This window comes from Rhopilema esculentum, chromosome 4 (assembly GCF_057945365.1).
Source record: "Rhopilema esculentum isolate cy_ngs chromosome 4, ASM5794536v1, whole genome shotgun sequence".
NCBI lineage: Eukaryota > Metazoa > Cnidaria > Scyphozoa > Rhizostomeae > Rhizostomatidae > Rhopilema > Rhopilema esculentum.
The window spans coordinates 11615493-11634364 of NC_142818.1; the positions used below are offsets into that span (position 1 = coordinate 11615493).

General features: G+C 36.4%; 2 protein-coding genes across 2 annotated transcripts in view; both read right to left on the reverse strand.

The window, feature by feature from the left end:
• Nucleotides 1-18872, reverse strand: part of LOC135690980 (uncharacterized) — a 109864-nt gene that overhangs the window by 59396 nt on the left and 31596 nt on the right. Inside the window, exons 14-22 of the mRNA XM_089116004.1 lie at nucleotides 16221-16415; nucleotides 15365-15493; nucleotides 14162-14314; nucleotides 13421-13594; nucleotides 11974-12162; nucleotides 11331-11510; nucleotides 10921-11103; nucleotides 5729-5983; nucleotides 4915-5148 (exon numbers count right to left, since the gene is read on the reverse strand). Coding sequence (XP_088972130.1) covers nucleotides 4915-5148; nucleotides 5729-5983; nucleotides 10921-11103; nucleotides 11331-11510; nucleotides 11974-12162; nucleotides 13421-13594; nucleotides 14162-14314; nucleotides 15365-15493; nucleotides 16221-16415 — 1692 coding nt within the window. The remainder of the gene's footprint in view (nucleotides 1-4914; nucleotides 5149-5728; nucleotides 5984-10920; nucleotides 11104-11330; nucleotides 11511-11973; nucleotides 12163-13420; nucleotides 13595-14161; nucleotides 14315-15364; nucleotides 15494-16220; nucleotides 16416-18872) is intronic.
• On the reverse strand, nucleotides 1795-4170 carry LOC148960428 (uncharacterized). The gene is made up of 2 exons (XM_089116017.1): nucleotides 3849-4170; nucleotides 1795-3576 (listed from the first exon to the last, which is right to left on the reverse strand). The coding sequence occupies exons 1-2, from the start codon at nucleotides 4078-4080 to the stop codon at nucleotides 3281-3283; spliced, it is 528 nt and encodes a 175-aa protein (XP_088972143.1). The 5' UTR covers nucleotides 4081-4170; the 3' UTR covers nucleotides 1795-3280.

Genomic DNA, 18872 nt, shown 5'->3' on the forward strand with positions numbered 1-18872 from the left:
TCTTTGACTATCAAAACTGTTCTTCCTTTAGTCATCCATTTTGGTACATTTCCTTTCCTCAAGCACTCGTTGAGCTGCAATGTAATTCTCCCATGCAGATTAGTAAATCTTTTCAACCAGAAGCCCTGAACTAAGTCAGGTCCTGGTGATTTCCAATTTGGCATTTTATTAACAACCTTTTCTACCTTTTCCCTGGTAATCACAACATCATTTTGCCTGTCAATTTTAATTTCCTCCTTCAAGTCCTGCAGCCATTCTGCGTTTTCATTGTGCCGTGTTGGTTTGCTCCATATATCCTTCCAAAATTCCATAGTTTCTTCCTTTTCAGGTCGTACTTCATTTCTCTCTCCGCCATTCAATTCATCATAGAACCGACTTTGGTTTTCCCGAAACAGTCGATTCTGTCTAAATTGATCTATTCTAGCTTGATATCTTGTAATTTTTCCTGATTTAGCTGTAATCCTTTGTTTTAGTTCTTCACTTACTGTTATGAGACCCTTTTCTTTTAACCAATACTTTCTCTGTAACTGTTCTTGAAATCTTGTCTTAATTGTCTTCCCTTTTCTTAACTCTTCAACTCGGCTTAAATCTTTCCTCAAGTATTTTACTTGCTTCTGCAACCTTCTTTTCCACATAGGTTCTCCTTGCCTCTTCTTTCTAGTGATCTTTACACCTAATCTCTCAGTTGTAACAACTGATGCTGCATATAACAAATCATTGGTCGCGGTGATATTTTCGCTTCTTATTTTACCCAGCAAGCTATTCATCTTTTCAACTTCTATTTTGACAGAACTTTTATTTGGACCTCTCAGAGCAGGTAGCTTTGTCCTTTCAGGTTGGTGTAGTACTTCAAAAAGCCTCTCAGCGATCGCTATTTCCTCGTCTGAAAATTCCTCATCGTCAAAATTTCTAGCACCATTTTCAGCTGCTCCTGTCTCATTATTCTGCTGTACATTATCATCATATTCTATTTGTATTTCTTCGCGTCTGTTGTTAGCATCGCTTTCCACACTTTCACCCTGGCTTTCATCGTCACCTCTGTTGCCTTCAATTGTTTTCTGTCTCTTGATCTCCTCCATCTCTAACTCTGTTATCCAACCCTTCAGTCTTATTTGCCTAACTTGGTCTAGCAGTCTTTGCTCTGATACCTGAGCAAGATTTCTACTTCTCCAGATATTTACCATACGTTTCCGGTAACCCCTCTTATTTGGCTCGCTCGCGACATAGCACTCCATCACTGTTCTGTTATCTTCTCTTGTCCACTGATTTCTAGTTCTACTCCCCACAGTTGATTCCGCAGTAGCATGATATCGACCGAGGCTGGCCTGCGTAGCACCACCACCCCTGCCGGACGCGACAGCTTCACCTGTGGATCCACTCCCGTTGACGTCGTTCTCTATGTTATTTTCAGAATTAATCATCATTTTCTTTTGAAGATGAGGTTGTGGTTTTGCATCACCAACAAAGCAGTATTTTTATCGTGACACCATCACTAGGTGGGTCGCCGACCAGGGCTGAAGAGTCCCCCCTACCCATGAGACAGACTAGCCCCCGCCGGACGCCAACCCGGTATTTCACGGCCTCGGGGAGAGCTAACAGGTAGTATACCTTGCTCAAGGGTGACCTGGAGGTAGTAGTGGCAAAGGGTAACCTCATTCTCCCACGTCAAAACTCCACTACCGGATGTAGTTTTTTGTCATACCCAGGACAAATTATTATTATTATTATTATTATTATTATTATTATTATTATTATTTATATTATTATTATTATATATTTCTTTTCTAAATAACCCAAAGTTAATGCTGGGTAGACCAATAATGCATACATCTCACATTGTTGCCAGTGTCCTTTAATGCTTTTCTATATAATATCGATTTAACTTTTGTAAAATATTTGCTTGCGTTAAGCAAGGATCGTTTGAAACATTCTGCCAACTTTTTTCCCTGTCATATCGACCACGGGCATTGCCACTCTCGCAGGTTATGCTTTTCTGATTGCGAATGGTATTGTCATTGTAACCAAAAGCTTGCAAGTCTGGGTTATTGGAGCGCCCCCCGAGCTTTCTTTGATTTCCAAAATACTCCTCCAATGGATCCTGACAGAATCTTTCGGACAGGGCAAATTCAGCTTTCTCTGCTAGGAAGAGTTTAATATCATCAAGGGCAGAATAGACAGTTACCTGAAATCATTTAAATGTTTGCCAAGAAATAAACATTTTGCTTCTGGCTGTCTTGCTGAAGTCTTCTTCCCTGCTATTTTATAAATTCTCTCCAATCTACAAGAAACTGTAGGAATACACATTGTAGCCAGTCAAACCTTGGGTCAGTGAAGAATTGTATGGAGCAAGATTTTGTTTTCGTCTGTGTACATGCTCAGTGGTGCTTCTAATATTCATGCAATCATGAAAAGATTCCATGAGTTGAAAGAACTGTGCTGTAGCCGAGACTTCATTTCCACCAAAATGAAGAAGGCCTTTGGCCATAGTGGAGCTTAACCTCTGGGCAGCTAAATTCACTCACATTTTTGAATAGAGAGTGAGGTTTACATGTTCATATGTGATCTTTGGTATGACTTTCAAAAATTCTCAGCATCAAGAGAATACATTTCAGATATATGTTGCCAAAGTAAATTTTTACCTTCATTCCACATATATCTTGACTGTCTGCCACTACCAGGATTATACTGGCAATTTCGTGCAGTTTTCAGAAAATGTGGAGCATCTGAAAATAAGTATAAGATTCTGTTGCTGTTGCCAAAATAGGTTTATGAAGAATGTGATGTTTTTTTCATCTTTCCCACCAAATATCTTGATTATGTCTTGGCCAACTTCCTTGTCATAATTTTATTTTCCAGCTGTGAGCACTTCAAGCGCTGTTCTTGAAGTGTTAATTTAAGGTGCTGGGGTAATGTGAAGGAAACAGGACCTTTAAGTTTTACAGGAACTTGTTGCCCTCTTTTTTCCCTGCCACTTCCTTTGTGCAAAGCACTTTAAAGTCCGCACAACCATTTTAAGGCTCACCGTCACAAAGAACATCACAAGATACATGCCTTCTACTGTTTGTACAGTTGAATGCAATGTAGTCATCTCTAAGTGGGTCATGTGACTTTTGTATAACATATCGAATAATCTCCCGATGTTGAGTATCTTCTTTGATGCCATCACAAATTTGATGACTTTCAACAGTTGAGCCTCGTGGAACGTCTGTTTTCCTTGTAAATACGATATGTCTTTGGAAGGAAAAAACCAAAGCAATAAATTGAAAAGCCAAGGATATCATCAACCTGAATCTAATATCTTGTTAAGAGATATGATACTTCTGCCAATTTGAAGATATTCCTGTCCATCCAACACTTGAATGCCCCAGCAGCTAATTGATTTCAACTTTTGAATTCTTGTTGTAAAATCTTTGAACGACAGGCAACAGTATTTCTTTCCAATAGAAAGAATGTCTTGGACGATGTTCCTTGAAGGTCTTGCTACTTTTTCTTCTCTGTCCTGGGCCTTGTTTGGCATACCCAGCGTTGGTATAGAACCAAACACAGGTTTCTTCTTGACCATTTTGTCAGTCTCAACCAAAAAGAACAAGAACAAAAATCAACTTTTGCTGATCTCCGTCCGATCTTCAATGGAGAATGTTGCATTCGTTTGAAGACGCTGGACAAACCTTATTTTTGATAATATTTTGCGGTATATGAATGAGGCTATGAAATTTTATCATTAAGATGATTTTTGATATAGGATTATAGCCTTTCTTATCAACGGATACAACCGACAATGGGCTAAGTGTTGCTAAGACTTAAAAAGCTTCACAAGTATATTTGAACGCAAGAATACAAAAACTTACATATTTCGATTTCTTCTGGTTGGAAGTGCTTCTCACATGTAAAAACTTTGTCTTTTAATATCTGCCATTTAAAATCTGCATCAACAACCTGTGTCCTAGTATTTTGACTGAGCCATTGCTCGCGCCAAGACTTGTACTTTTCATCCTTGGCAGCTTGAAGCTTAAAAATACCTATGCCCTTCGATCTTCGACAAGTCCCACAGCCAAAAACAGCGAAATTTACTCCCGGCATTTGTAGTTTCAACCTTTATTTTCGCATAGTACTCTTTAAAACGATAATATCAAGTACATATCACAATCTCGTGTCGCGTGAGATGGTGTGGTGTGCACTATCAATGTCACGTGACAGCTATATTTGGGGAATTGTGATCAAGACGACAACAAGAAAATGACAACGAGAAAATGAAACAGCTCCATCTCATTTACATCCTTTCGTAAAAAGAGTTGCAATTTTTCACATAGGTGTGGTTTCATCGACTCGCTGCATCTACTTGGTAAAAAACTTGGTAGAGGTCTGGACTCAAGTTCCCTTTTCTAAAAATAGATTGTGGGTCAATGTAAAAGATGAGATTGCTTTTATGGTTTTATGAAGCATAATCTCTGTTTCATAAGTGATTTTTGTATTTTGTTGCCGGGTACGACAGAAAAAATAATCAGCATCTTCCCTGGAGGTCTGGAACCTATGATAGACCAGGTTTATTTTGAGGTAGGTACCACCTGAAAATGGACAAATCGCGGTGGTTATCTTCAGGTACGCACATATGTAGGGGTTTAGAAAAGTGATGGTGGATGGCGATCTGCTGGGACCTATAGGGTGAAAACTGGGGTGAAAAAATTAGCACTCAGACGTAATGCCTCTGTTGAGGTGAGAATGGAAAATATCCACTTGGATACAACACAAGTTACAGTTTTTGCTCTACAACATTCAAGAATACGAAAGTCTGACACTTTTCATGCAAAACATTGTGAATATAGCTTAATATTCCTATCATATTGTGTTAGATGTGATCTAAATGATTTGACCTGAGTTCAAAAACTGATCAAAGAATGAAAAAACTGCGTATACCTCTCACAGTCACTTCCATGATACATAATGCTCGATTGCCATAAAGATCTGTAGCATTCATCGTCACTTGATTTCGAGAGTCAGACATGAATGTTGTTCCGTTTGGAGGGTTGAAGACGATACTTGCAATACGAGTATTATCTTTGGCATACCCACTTCCCCAATAGGCGATAACCGGCAAGTCGCTTGATATGATCACGTTCTTTGGACATTCAGTTACTGGTGCTTCTTTGTCTATGGGAAATTGAATGATTGAAAAGTAATTTCAGCATAATTAAACCTTTTTTATAGCTTATGTCGTAATTCCTCGACTAAGCATTCCCCTCCGATAAGCAATTTAGTCTTAATGGAACGGGGAAGGCAGCTAACCAAAAAGAATAGGAAGAAACAACAAAGTTTGTTCTAGATTTAATTTTTGTTAGTTTTATTTTCATTTTTTCATAGCAAGTAAGCGCTTTTAACACATTCTCAAATATATCAATTTTCTCTATCTTAATTTTTATTTTCTAAATCCCCCTTTTACTTGCTTGTTTTTGCTTAAAATTCCTTGGACGCCCACAAAAATCAAATAAGCTACTTGCAAGTTACTGAGACTTTATAAACAATCTTGTGCTACAGGTAGCGAGAAACAAACCAAAAACATAATTTCAAAGGATATAAAGATTTTAAAGTTTTCAAGAGAAATAGTTTCTGAATCTGCTAGTATTTGTGGAGTCGTTTAGCTTGTTAGGCAAATTTGCCTATTTTATTGCAACAATATGAGAGCAAGTTCTAAACCAAAGACTCACTTATACCATCAAAATTAGCAATTTACCTAGAACTGTTATTGCAAAAGTGCAATTGGCAATGTTTCCTTCTGCATCTTCCGCATGATAGGTGATTGAAGTAACTCCAGGTCCTAACTGGAGAGGGGGCATCAAAATTGGCGTTACTGTCACATTCGGTGGTATTCCACTGTTGTCTGTTGCTGTTGGCACATTCCAAGAATAGTACATGGTTGCTTCTCCTTTAGGCAAAACCAACACGGTGTTGTTGGGGCAAGTGTTTCCAAAGGAGGGAGGCTGAGATTCTAAACAAGAAGAATGCATTATAAAATACTGCACGTCGTGATTGGAAACATAAACTGTTGTTATTTAATAATACAATACAAAAGTGTATAGCTGGAAAATCTGAAAAAGTTGTATGCACTGTCATTAAAAATCAGTACTCTACAAAGAAGTTTTATTGAATGTATTGGTATGTAGAGTAGTGTTTTAACAAAATAGTTTTGCTGGAAGTTTACCTTGGAACATTTTAGAGGCTGGCTCGCAAAGCCCCAGCCAATAGTTCTCTAAATTTGACTATTTAACGCTCGACGTTTAGCTGCCAACTCGAGTAACTGTACGCAAAACATTCTAGATTTTTCATTCAACGTCAAGTTTTGCTGACAAATTTATTAAAATATAAAATAAAATTTTCAGTCTAAAAAAAAACAAAAACTCCAACTTTTTGCCCAATAAAAATTTTTTCTAAGCCATTACTTTGTTTGAATTTTGATTTCATGATTTTCTCTGATTTCAGTGTCGATAGTGTTATAAAGAGTACCTAAATCCGGAATAGCTACGTTTTGGAAATAGAAAGATTAAAATAAGACATCGTGAGATAGGACATCTGATAAATCACAAAAACAAAGTGCCCAGTTGATTTTAAACTACCATGGATTGGTTAGACTTCCTCGCGATTTGAAAGTCAGATCAGATTAAACAGACGATCAGAAAATGTTCCTTTGCTTTTACTCCACGTATTGTTTACAATGCTATGAGAGCCCTTTCATCCATACAAAAGGATTGCTTTCCTACCACCCAAAAGAGTTCTGCTGTTTATGAATTTACGTGCCAATATGATTCTGGCTACGTAGGACGCACAGTTAATTGTGACGTAGCTAGGTAGGAGCACGATATAATGACGACATGTTTCAGATCGACATGGTATCTACATACGAACGAAAAATCCGCCATTGTGTAGACAGAAGTAGTTTGTTTCTCTCTTTGATCCCTTTGGTAATTTTTCTATAGACACACGCAGCACTGATTTGACAACTATGCCGGTGTAATATGCGTTTTGGTACCGTATGCAAAAGTGTAACATTGTGCAACGCAATATGTTTCAAATCATGTGATTTCATCGTAGTGCGATATTATGACACGTTATATTTAACAAATTGAGCATAATGCTTTTTGAGTTTAAAATTTAACGCTTTCAATCAAGAAAACTTTGGACTCACCATTAATGTTGTACTTTTTTGCATAAACGTACTAAGGGAAATCACAGCACTACTTCTTGTTAGTACCCCCTTGTTAGGAATAGTTCGAATGTTCTTTACATTCTGAACATTATGAACCAGAAAATTTGTGTTCCCAGACTGATTCGCATGCTAAATTCCACCATTCGTTTCCGTTCCCTGTTTTTTAAAGGCTTGGGTACGTTTTTGTATAAGCAAAATGTCATGCGTTTGGGTACCCGGACCGTTTTGCATGCTTAATTCCACCATTCGCTTTGATACTCTATCGCTTGAGTGCTTGGGTACGATATTGCATAACCAAAACTGCCATGCGTTTGAGTACCCGGACCGAAATGCATAAGGTTACCGAAACGACATGACACCGGTTATGTGCTTGCGTTTTTGTGATTGGTCTATTTCGATCCACCTCCGAATATATATTTTTTCCATCGTGTTCTTTCGGATCTATATTCTTACATTCTGTCGTGTAGCGTGACCTTTTCAGCTAGGTATTACCTATTAAAGAAAAGGGTGAGACAGGGTGTGGCTCGTTTGGGCTTGGTGGGAATAGGTGGGGTTGAAATATTGAAGGAATAGCTATTGACCTTTGATTTACTTATCTACATAAGTCGGCAAGTGCTGCATTATCAGGGCTTGGCTATGATAAAAGCGATATTTTGCTACAGAACGAAACACAAATAGTCATTTTCAAGCCATAGTCAATGTTCAAACTCATCCATTATATCGAATTACCGCCAACCATTTCATCAAAAGTGTTCTCTAATATATGTACTAATGTAAAAGGGAAGTAACTGTTAACACTTACTCTTGATGCCTTAATGCAAAAGGGCTTTCGAATGTTTCAAAATTATTCACAAAGGGAATTACGTGAGATATAAAAAGATTGTCACAAGTGTGGTATGCAGTCTAGACGTTTTTATTCATGGCTTAATCGTGATATATTTAATACAAGTTAATGTTTGAAAGAATTGAAGGTAATGAGATGAGACTGCACAATAGGCCCTCGAATAATGAATGCAAACGAAATCGGCCAACACTACTTGCTGAAACAATCTTTGAAAAATCAAAGGGTATGAGAGTTCTTGTACAGCATCTAACATTTTTTTTCATTTTTTTATTTTTAACTTAACAGAATAACTTGTACATTTATTTTGGGTGAAATTTTGTTATTTAATTGAATGTTAATTAGCTTAGGTTTTTAGACAGGGCACATTCTAAATCAGTTATTATTTTTTGATTACTGAATGTATTACCCTGTATAAATAATTAAAAATCAATCAATCAATCAATAAATCAATCAATCAGTCACTCAGTCAATCAACCATACCAATCAATCAATCAATCAATCAATCAATCAATCAATCAGTCACTCAGTCAATCAACCATACCAATCAGTCAATCAATCATATCAATCAATCAATCAATCAATCAATCAATCAATCAATCAATCAATCAATCAATCAATCAATCAATCAATCAATCAATCAATCAATCAATCAATCAATCAATCAATCAATCAATCAATCAATCAATCAATCAATCAATCAATCAATCAATCAATCAATCAATCAATCAATCAATCAATCAATCAATCAATCAATCAATCAATCAATCAATCAATCAATCAATCAATCAATCAATCAATCAATCAATAAAACAGTCAATCAATCAATCAATCAATCAATCAATCAATCAATCAATCAATCAATCAATCAATCAATCAATCAATAAAACAGTCAATCAATCAATCAATCAATCAATCAGTCATACCAATCAATCAATCAATCAATCAATCAATCAATCAATCAATCAATCAATCAATCAATCAAATCAACTATGCGTGAATGTACCAAGCATTTACGCTATTCAATTAAATAATACAAGCAGAAGCATCACGGACTGACAAGCAAAAACAAAACCGTCATTTCAAGAGCACAGATCTGAGTGTAGTATTATGTAGAAGCCTACCTTTCCACATTGCTGTTGGTAGATTAGGGGTCAAATGAAAGAAAGAGTATGAAACAGCAATACTGGCATTGCAATAGTTTTTAATGAAGTCATATTTACTGTTTTCGATAAAGCTCCATCACTCCAACCACTCTGACGTCCATTTGCAGTTTATATCGATCTCAAAGCGGGACTATTTTGAATCAACTATGAGCCTGGATGCTGCATACTTCTCAGTGTACAGGACCATTGTTTTAGCTGATTCACGGTAAACATTATTCATGGAAAGGAGCATTTTGATTGGTTCAAGTACCGTCTAGGGTATTCACTGCGTATTCATGACCGATTTCCATTGTGGAATTTCAATTTTTGGACGCTGCGTAATAAACTTTGTTCTATTTGGTTCTGTTGTTATGTTAATAATGAGTGAAGCGAGAGGAATAAGAAACGGGGAGAACTAAAGCAGAGACGTGATTTGTAATGTAAGTACTCTAAGGGAAGAGATTTAGAGACCTTTTTATTCTATTTACTTCTGCTATTTAACTGCTTATCATAACCTGTTATGTTGATTACATTTATTGAATTATTATTCGCTGTTCTTGTTACCTTCATCTATCTGCGTGTTCATCTTTACGAAGTGGGCTAGGCCTATCGCCGTTCAGTTTATCTAAAAACACTTGCTGGAAAATATTGTGGGAATCAACAAAGTTAACCACATCGTTAAACATGAAGTAGCTCAATCTTCAAAATTGGCTTCAAAGATCTCCAAGCTTCTCTATGCTTCGCTTCGTTACAGTTCCATGAAATTTTTAATATTTTGTACTTGTACAAGAGTGGAATCCCGATAATACGAACCCCGGATAAAAGGAACTTCCCGGTATAAAGAACTAAATTTCTGGTCCCTTGGATTCTGCCTAATAAATACCTTACAAATTCTCTCCGTATAACGAATTCCGGATATATCGAACTTTCATTATTACGAACCATTTTTAGGTCCCTTCATTATAATTACCCTTCATAAAACGAACTTTTCATAAATTTTTCATCTGTTATTTTGTTTATTTATTTTCGGTGTTCATTTATCACTTTCTTTCAGGGAAAATCACTTTTGTAATCGGCAAAATATGTTTATAATATACATTTCTAGCACTGGCTGATAGACTCAGTGCACGAGATGAAGGTTTGATTGCGTCAGAAATGACTCAAATGAGTACATTGATACTAACGAATATCCTCTTACATATGAGACATTGGCAATGAGCGATGACAAAACTTTATTGAGAGACCCAGATGGAGAAGCAGAAGACAAATGAAAATGTGATGTAATCGAAGACATCATTCAGGCACCAACTAGGAGCGAAGTGATACCAGCTTTGCCAATCTCATGGTCCAAAAATATGATAGGAACATTACGATTTTCATTTTAAATGACCAGCCAGTTGTATCATTTGAATTCAGATTGATTTTTTGGAGTTGAATGTGCATAGAGGTTGGAGTTAGCCTAAACAGGCTCACTGCAGGTTCTAGGCATGCACTGCGAAAAGACCTGAAAAACATTTTCTCTCGGTTTAGCGAACTCCCGATATAACGAATATTTTCTGGTTCCCTTCAGAGTTCGTTATAACGATATAACAAACTATCAACCAGAATCAATAGCCCCAAAGCATCTTTTAAGTTATTACAATTTTTTGTCGTATTAGTATTTTTTTCTGAGATATCTCAGAGTATTCACTGAATACCTTGAATACCAGGACGCTACGCCACTCGTACTTCCCTACCTTTGCACTGAGGTAAAACGCTTGACCACACCAGTCCTTTGCCGCTTACAAATTTGCACGTGCGGTTTACATCTCCAGACAGAGAGTAGCCAGAGATACAGCTATATACGACTGTTTCTCCAAAGACAGAAATTCCTTTCCTTTTTCCGTATTTTGGAACACCAGGATCTTGGCACGGTCGTGCTGAAAAAATGATAAAACATGATTTAAAACCTTATGCAAGTGGCAAATTTATGAATTGTTCTGTTTACAGCAAAACTTGTGTCAAAAATAAGTTTTGGGGGCCAATTTTAGAGACCCTTAATAACATAGGTGCTTGCATAAAATAGCGCACTATAACGCCGTGTATAAAATGGACTAAGATTAGCAAGAATTATTTTAAATAGGCATTCAGCAATTGAATCGGTAACCTTGGCAATTTGGTTCAGTTCCTGACCAGGTACCACGTGAGGAGCATGTTCTGTTTTGACTCCCTCCTGTCAGATTGTATCCGGGTTGGCATTCATACACGATTTTATCTCCAAAAAGAGTTCCATTCAAATACACCAGTTTGCCATTGGCGATTTCCAATTGTCTTCCACATGAAATTCCTGTGATAGTATTTGTCTATAAAGTCACAATTTCTACTACAAAAATGCTTCACAACTAAATACATTTTAGAAAGAGTTGTAAGTGTTTTGTTAAATCTTTTTTATCACCAGTCTCGGGGCCCCTGCTGCAATGGAAACAAACTTGGGAAAAATTTTGATCATAAAATAATGGGATATTTTTAAAGGAATAAATATCACTTCCATCAGTCTGATGTTGGAGCATAGTATCTGGGGCGTCAAGTTCAAGTTCAAGTTTTAATTTTATCGTCACCCTTATCCAAATTTTCAAAAGCACTTATTCCCCTTTTAAGTTCAATATTCCATATCACACTGAAATATCATGCGAACATAAACTTGAAAATATGAAATTTAAAGTCAAAATCAATTGTTAACTCCTTCACTGAGTAATCGCAACCGATTAGATTTTTAGCTTTCAGACAGTCACACCAAAATGAAAACATACTTTTGCAAACAAGGGGCAAGCCTGTCCAAAAGGCATGAGTCTCGTTTGCTAGACACACTCTTTGGAGTGATCCATTCTCGCTGATGTGTCCCTCCAAACATTCGTAATTGATTTTTGACATAAAGTTCCATCCATCTGTGACGTTGGTGAAAGCATTCACCGATGACCCAGGATCTCCACAATTAACCGCTAAAATGCAATAACAGAAGTTCATAAAAAGCAGCGGAAAAGTCTCTTGCACAATGTTTAAATGCTAAAATACCTACCATTTCTTAGAAAAAAACGTCCAGATTGATAACAAAGACGACTAATTGTGACAAGGCCCTTTGCATGAAGTTTAAATTCTTGGCAGTAATTTTGCCTGTTGGTCATCTTCAAAGCCTTCAACCAAGAGAGAATCTCGTTTGCTATCGAACATCTTAATTTAAATGATTCGTAACAATCCAATTGATTCGCCATGCTTCCAATGCTCTAAACTACGTTATAATGTACATCCAAGTATTTTTAAAAAGCCCAAGAAAACTTCTAGATTCAGCCAGTGGCGTAGAAAGAGTGGGGTCAGGGGGGCGAAACCCCCTCTGTAAAGCCAAACAGCTATTTTGTCGGAAAATTTCTGATCTTGCCGGAAATATAACATTGTTTTCCATTTTTATCCAAGTGTTTTATTTGAGAGGATAATCTTATTATAACGATTTCTTTAGTTGTTCTGAATCAGGCGGGCAACTTAAAAATGCCTTTTGCGAAGAGAAGAACATAAAATCTTCAATCTGTATGATTTATGACACATGACTTTGGGTAAAAAATTATACTTTGTCTCCTGTTATATTTCAGTTCTAATGTCGTTATGTTATGTTCTGAATCTATGTCACAACTTCTTTGAAACTGCGTCAAATGCTCACCAATATGGTGCACAGCATGCCACAAAAATGACATTTTTTAATAAAATACTTTTTTCTAGTAGATATAAAAAGATCATTGTCTGTTGTCAGTTTTTGTCAAAAACTTAATACCTATTTATTCAACAAGGACTATCAAATTTGATTCTAAAGCGAAATATACTGTTCTGCCACTCATGTAAATGATCAATTACATTTAAAGCCACTTTAGAAGAAGAGGTGTTCTCTCCTCTTTTATTTTATTCACTGAAAGAGCTCCTTCTAAAGAAAATCCCCTGCAAACAACATTTCACGTAATTGTTATTAATTGCCTGTCATTCAAAGTATTTTGTGTAAGATATTGTATGTAGAGGAATTTTAAAATATAAAAGCTGAACTGAACTGAACTGAACTTTGTTCAAATGCATGAAAATTAATATGCTTCTTAGATTTTTGTCGGAGAATCTCAGTTTTTCAGCCCCCCTATGAAATTTCCTATCTTCGCCACTGGATTCAGCCCTAGATGTTGTTTAATCAAAGCACAGTTTAAGTTTAGAATAAAATAAACTTACCATTGCACGCAGCATAGCCACCACTCCAGCTGCCTGATTTCAAGCACCGAATCTCTTTTGGGCCAGTTCGTAAATATCCAGCATTACATTGAGAAATAACAAGCGCTGGATATCGGAAGGATGAAAACGCTCTAACCCCATTCAGCAAAGGTACTGGTGCTGGGCAATTAACACCTGGGAAAATTTCATTACTTTTTAGAGGTACAGTAATAAGCTTATTCCGCTTCTCTGAATCATTCTTCGAAATATTCTAGATACTGATCTCTTAAACATATAACATTGGGAATGAAACCGGGGGTCTCACAAAGAGGTATCACCCCCAAATTGTCAATAAACAAATTTGAAGCACTTGTCTCAACTTTGATTTTTTGAGACATATAGAAACATTTTCCATAAATATGAGTCCCTGAGCTTACTTGAATTTGAATATGAGTTTGACACAACAAATAATTGCCGTCCCTTTGTTAATTTTAAATAGTGTTCCAAAAGCGACAAATATATTTTTTAGTTCAAGGTTAACACATTTGTAGCAGGGCTAACATTTCTGCAACTTCCTGGTTCAACTATTTTAAAGGAACATTTGAACTTTTAAAAATCACAGTCTGCCCAAATGAGGGTATTCTCTAATGTAAATTTTTTCAGACAAACAAGTCCCAAACAGCAAATACTTTATCAAAGAATTATATAGAGCAACTACTCAAATTAGTTGACATACTCTTACATTTGTGTCTAGCAGCTTACCTAAACAAGTGCGGTTGACAGTCGCTTCTGGAACCAAACCTTCCTTGCCATCATACAAATAGTATCCTTCCAAGCAACTGCAGTGATAGCTCCCAGCTGTATTAGTACAGTTGTGGGCACATCCACCATTGTTAACTGCACAATCGTCAATATCTATCAATGAGAGGGAAAACGCATTAATGTACTTTGCCCTGTCTATCGACCGATCAACGTTGAAAATGGGCTCCTCGGCGGGTACATGCCGACTGAAGACGTTACAATAAATCTATTGGATAGTCCCGTCAATTGGATTTAAATGGTCATCAAAATCCGTCGGGACAAAGTGCCTTTAAAACAACAAATCTCAAAAACACAAAAAATAATTAAAGGCTGGGTTACACGATCACTTTTTACCATCACTTTTTTTGATATTGGACCAACATGCTGAAGAGTGATCGTGTACATACTAAAATTGTCCATTTTCGCTGCAGAATGTAATGCGCTTATCATGTGTTAATCCTCTATCATTAGAAATTTTACTCTGAACGAAAGCAAAGAAAAATCAAGTTGATCACTCTTTTTGAAAGGCGCCGACAAATTCTTACGTCACATAATGTCTTGATGAGAAAGGAACGGCCTAGAGTTTCGAGAATAGAAGAAAAGACGTGAATTATGCTCAGCAACATAATTATTAGCAGAAAACGAATATGAATAATGATTTGGAGTAAATCGACGAGCAGCACATTACAGAAAAATAAATGCAGTTTAATAAATGCCTTTGAAAAAAAGTGACGAACTTGATTTTACTCTGCTTTCGTTAAGAGTAAAATTTCTAATGATAGAGGATTAACACCTGATAAGCGCATTAAATTCTGCAGCGAGAAATGACAATTTTGGTATGTTACACGATCACTTTCCAGCATGTTGGTCCAATTTCGAAAAACGTGATGGTGTAACCCGGCCTTAACGGAGGTCTCTACGTATTGCCAAGTTTTCAAAAAAACATCATCACTTTTAAATTAAAAACATAAATAATATGCTATGTTTTTTAGAGAATTAACGCCTCACAGCAGGACAAAAACTTTCTACTTATTGGAATCTACAAGTGTTGGTATTTTCTTGATTTGCATCGGCAACTCTTCTTTTGAAAATTAACTAAGCAAAAATAGAAAGAAAACACATCTTATAAAACTCTTGGTAACGTTCTGACAATAACGTTTTAACCTTCACAAGTGTCCTCCTGTCCTTTAACTTTCTGGTATCCTGCTCTACAGCTACATATGTACGACCCAACAGTGTTGGTACAGATAGCTCCAGGTCCTTTGCAAGGTACATTGCTACATTCGTTGATGTCTATAAACGTAACGAATAATGAAGAAACTAGCAGAATAATAGGCTTCTGAACAATCTCACGTAAATATAATTCGAGTAAAAACTCTTCCACAGTTCAAGAGCTTTTTAGGCAAGGTGAGATATCTTTGTGATAGAAAAGCTGCAAGATTCGTGTTAATAAATAAATGCGAGAATAGCTATCGGTTGCTTTGAATAATCTATAAGAATGAAACAATCTCCATTTTGAGAATTTTTGATGTGCAACACATACTTTAAACTTGTAGTTAACATAGCAGGATCTGGATATCTAAATATTGTTTCAATGCACTCATGATTGATGGTGGAAAACATGGACGTGTTCAAAGATAAAAATAAAGGGAAAGGGGTAAAGTGAATACAATCAACTTCCTTCAAATCTGGTAAATCTTTTAGCAAAATCATTGATTACTTTAAAAGGCCTATCTTCACAAATGCTCCAAAAAATATTGAAATAAGTATGGAAGGCGACGTTGTATATCTTAATAAAAAATACAAGAGCATCAATTGAATTGCAAATAAAGATAGACAAAATGAAACTTTTCTGCCCTTTTATTAAGCATTGAATACCAATGTAGAAAATTCTAAAAATTATTTTCAAATCATTCAAGATTCAGAAATAGAGAAAATCAAAAAAGATAACAGTTTTGTTTTCGATAAATATTAAGTAGGTAGCTCGTTTTGTGTAACCGTATGTGAAAACACGAATTACCAAAACATTGAGGAGCAGTGTGGTTGAAAGTTTCATTAGCTTGGCAAATGATCGACTCTGATTCTCTCATGCGATAGCCTCTATTGCAAGCAAAGCTAAGCATTTCGCCATAATTGATTCGAACAGGAACTGTGCTGTTTGGGCCTAACAAGTATTTTCCATTGCCTGGTGCTGGTACGACCATGCAGAAGACAGCTAAAATGCAAACATTTAAAAACCAATACAATTCACTTCAGTCCGTCTGAAATTTCACGTAAATATAGGAAATACACGATGAATTAATGATTAAGAGCTTAAAATACTTACGAAAGTCAAACTTGATGGAATATTTGTAGCTTAGTTACACTTTCGTACTTGTGTTATTGAGCATTGAAAAGAAACATCAACAAGCAAAGTTATTAAAACGAAAGAATCGTTAGGTTGCCAGGGTCCTTGTTAAATTTGAGACTCAAGTGACTTAGACCAATATTTCTCACTTTGGCAAAAGCAACGCATTTATCACAAGGCTTCCCCAAAATTAACTGTAAAAATCAATTTTCTTGACTCACTGTAAAAGAAATGTAGAGGTATATAAATACGGTTCAAGAAGGGGTAGTGGGGCATTGTGGGGAATAACTCAAATACCTTAGGGTCAATTTTCATAGAGAGCAGGCGTTAAGGGTTTACCAAATGATAAGACCATTTTTATAAATCGCTGACTGACACCGATTCGAATGAAAGTATGACTTTCTTGAGCAAACATTTCAAATAATTGAACAAATTATCAAGGTTAATTTAATTACATTATTGTATATTTTCATGAATTAACCTCTTTTCGTTTTGTCTTGATTTAAGAAAAGGCCGACTCGTGCCTCGTGTTGAGTGTATTGTAAATGGAACAATGATATAGAAGCGCCGAAGTCGCTAGATGTCTAACTCACGGGTACACTGTGAGGCAAATTTATTTACTTCCGACATTTTGAATGGTGGCAAAAAGGAGCTTGCTCCATATTCAGCCCTTATAAATTTGGCAAAAGTGAAGATTGATTTCGTTCACTTCTCTTTCGAATATTGATTTGAAATTTGGTGAGTGACTTCATTTGCCATTAAATTTATGAATTAATGTTAATATTGGATTTATAAGCAGTTATTCGCAAAATCCAAGCATTTACTGTCGCAATTTCAAAATTTCAGATGTAACGATTGGTCAGGTTTAGAATGGATCCAGCAACAATGTTAGCCACAACAAATTTTTACAAAGATGTGATTTACTTACTTCTTCTTTCTGGGTTTACAGAAATTGCTTTGAAACATCTAAGGCCTAACTCTAGTAAAAGCCGAAAATTTAATTTGTTGTTTGCTTTTCCCCCTGCAAGCTTTTCCTCCTGCAAGCTTTTCCCCCTGCAACTGCGTAAATAAAAAGGGCCATATTTTTTAAAATTCTGTTTAAAAGGACCAAAAAATTGTTATGCGTTGTTGATTCATATCTCCTCTAACTACTTGCATCAGAAAAGGCACTGAAATTGTTGTGAGCCACGAGAAAACCAGCCCTTAAAACAAACAATTTTCCATACTGAACCCTATTGCAGCTCGCGTTTTGCCACTATTTAAAATGGCGGAAGTAAACGAATTTGCCTCTCTCGTCAGTACGCAGGATGACCCGAGTTAGAAACCTAGCACCTTCAGCGCTTCTATATCATTGAAATGGAAACCTTTTAATTGTGTTCCCTAGTCTGCAAAGAACCCGCAAAGAGAGTATTCACAGTCTTACATGTTAAGTGGAATAATATTGATCCTTACCCGAATGAAAAAAAGCAGAAAGAGCAAAACAATACCCCATTAAGCCAATATTGTGGGATAAAGCGAACTATAATTTTAAATAAAGACAGCTTGAAGCGAGGGGGATTTCACTTCAAAAAATCCCGTACAGCCCCCCTGAAACTCCGAAAAAATCCAAAAATCCTTTCGAAATCCAAAAATCTCTGCAAATCTTCTTGTGATCCTAAATCTACTCAAATCTTTCAAAAGTTCCATAAGTTACGAGTTTTTTACAGAATCTTGGCAGATGAACGGGAGGTCTATCAAATTATCAGCTAAATAGTGCGAAAACTTCAGCAATGCTCAATAAATACAGCAGAGATGTAGAAATATAAAGAGAGGGTGCTAATGTTGAGGTTGCTGCGCTGGTTTTGGTTATCATCTACTTAAAGAGGTCCCCCAGACAGAGCTGGTCCTATTTTGACCTTATGTGCCACCCCCCCCCCCCCGAGCTAAATTTAATGTTGATTATGATTTTAGGCAGCATCTGCTAGTTCCCGTAGCAACCACGTAGCTGTAGGTGTCGGCTGGGGGGGGGGGGGCAAACTTGAGCAAGAGCCATACGCTTCAAAACAAGAAAACAGATATATAACAAACAGATATATTTGGACAAAATCAAGGTCATGGAATTATAGATATGCCAAATTTTCAAAATATCATTTGGAAAAACTGTAGCCAGAGGAGGCCAGCTGTTGTCAAAATTTTCATTTGGGGGGGGGGGCACAGCCAATACAAAAAATAACAAACAATACAAAACAATACATACGATACAAAACAATACATACGATACAATACATGACAATAAAATAAAGTATCATGACAATATAACACAATACAAAGTATATGACAATATAA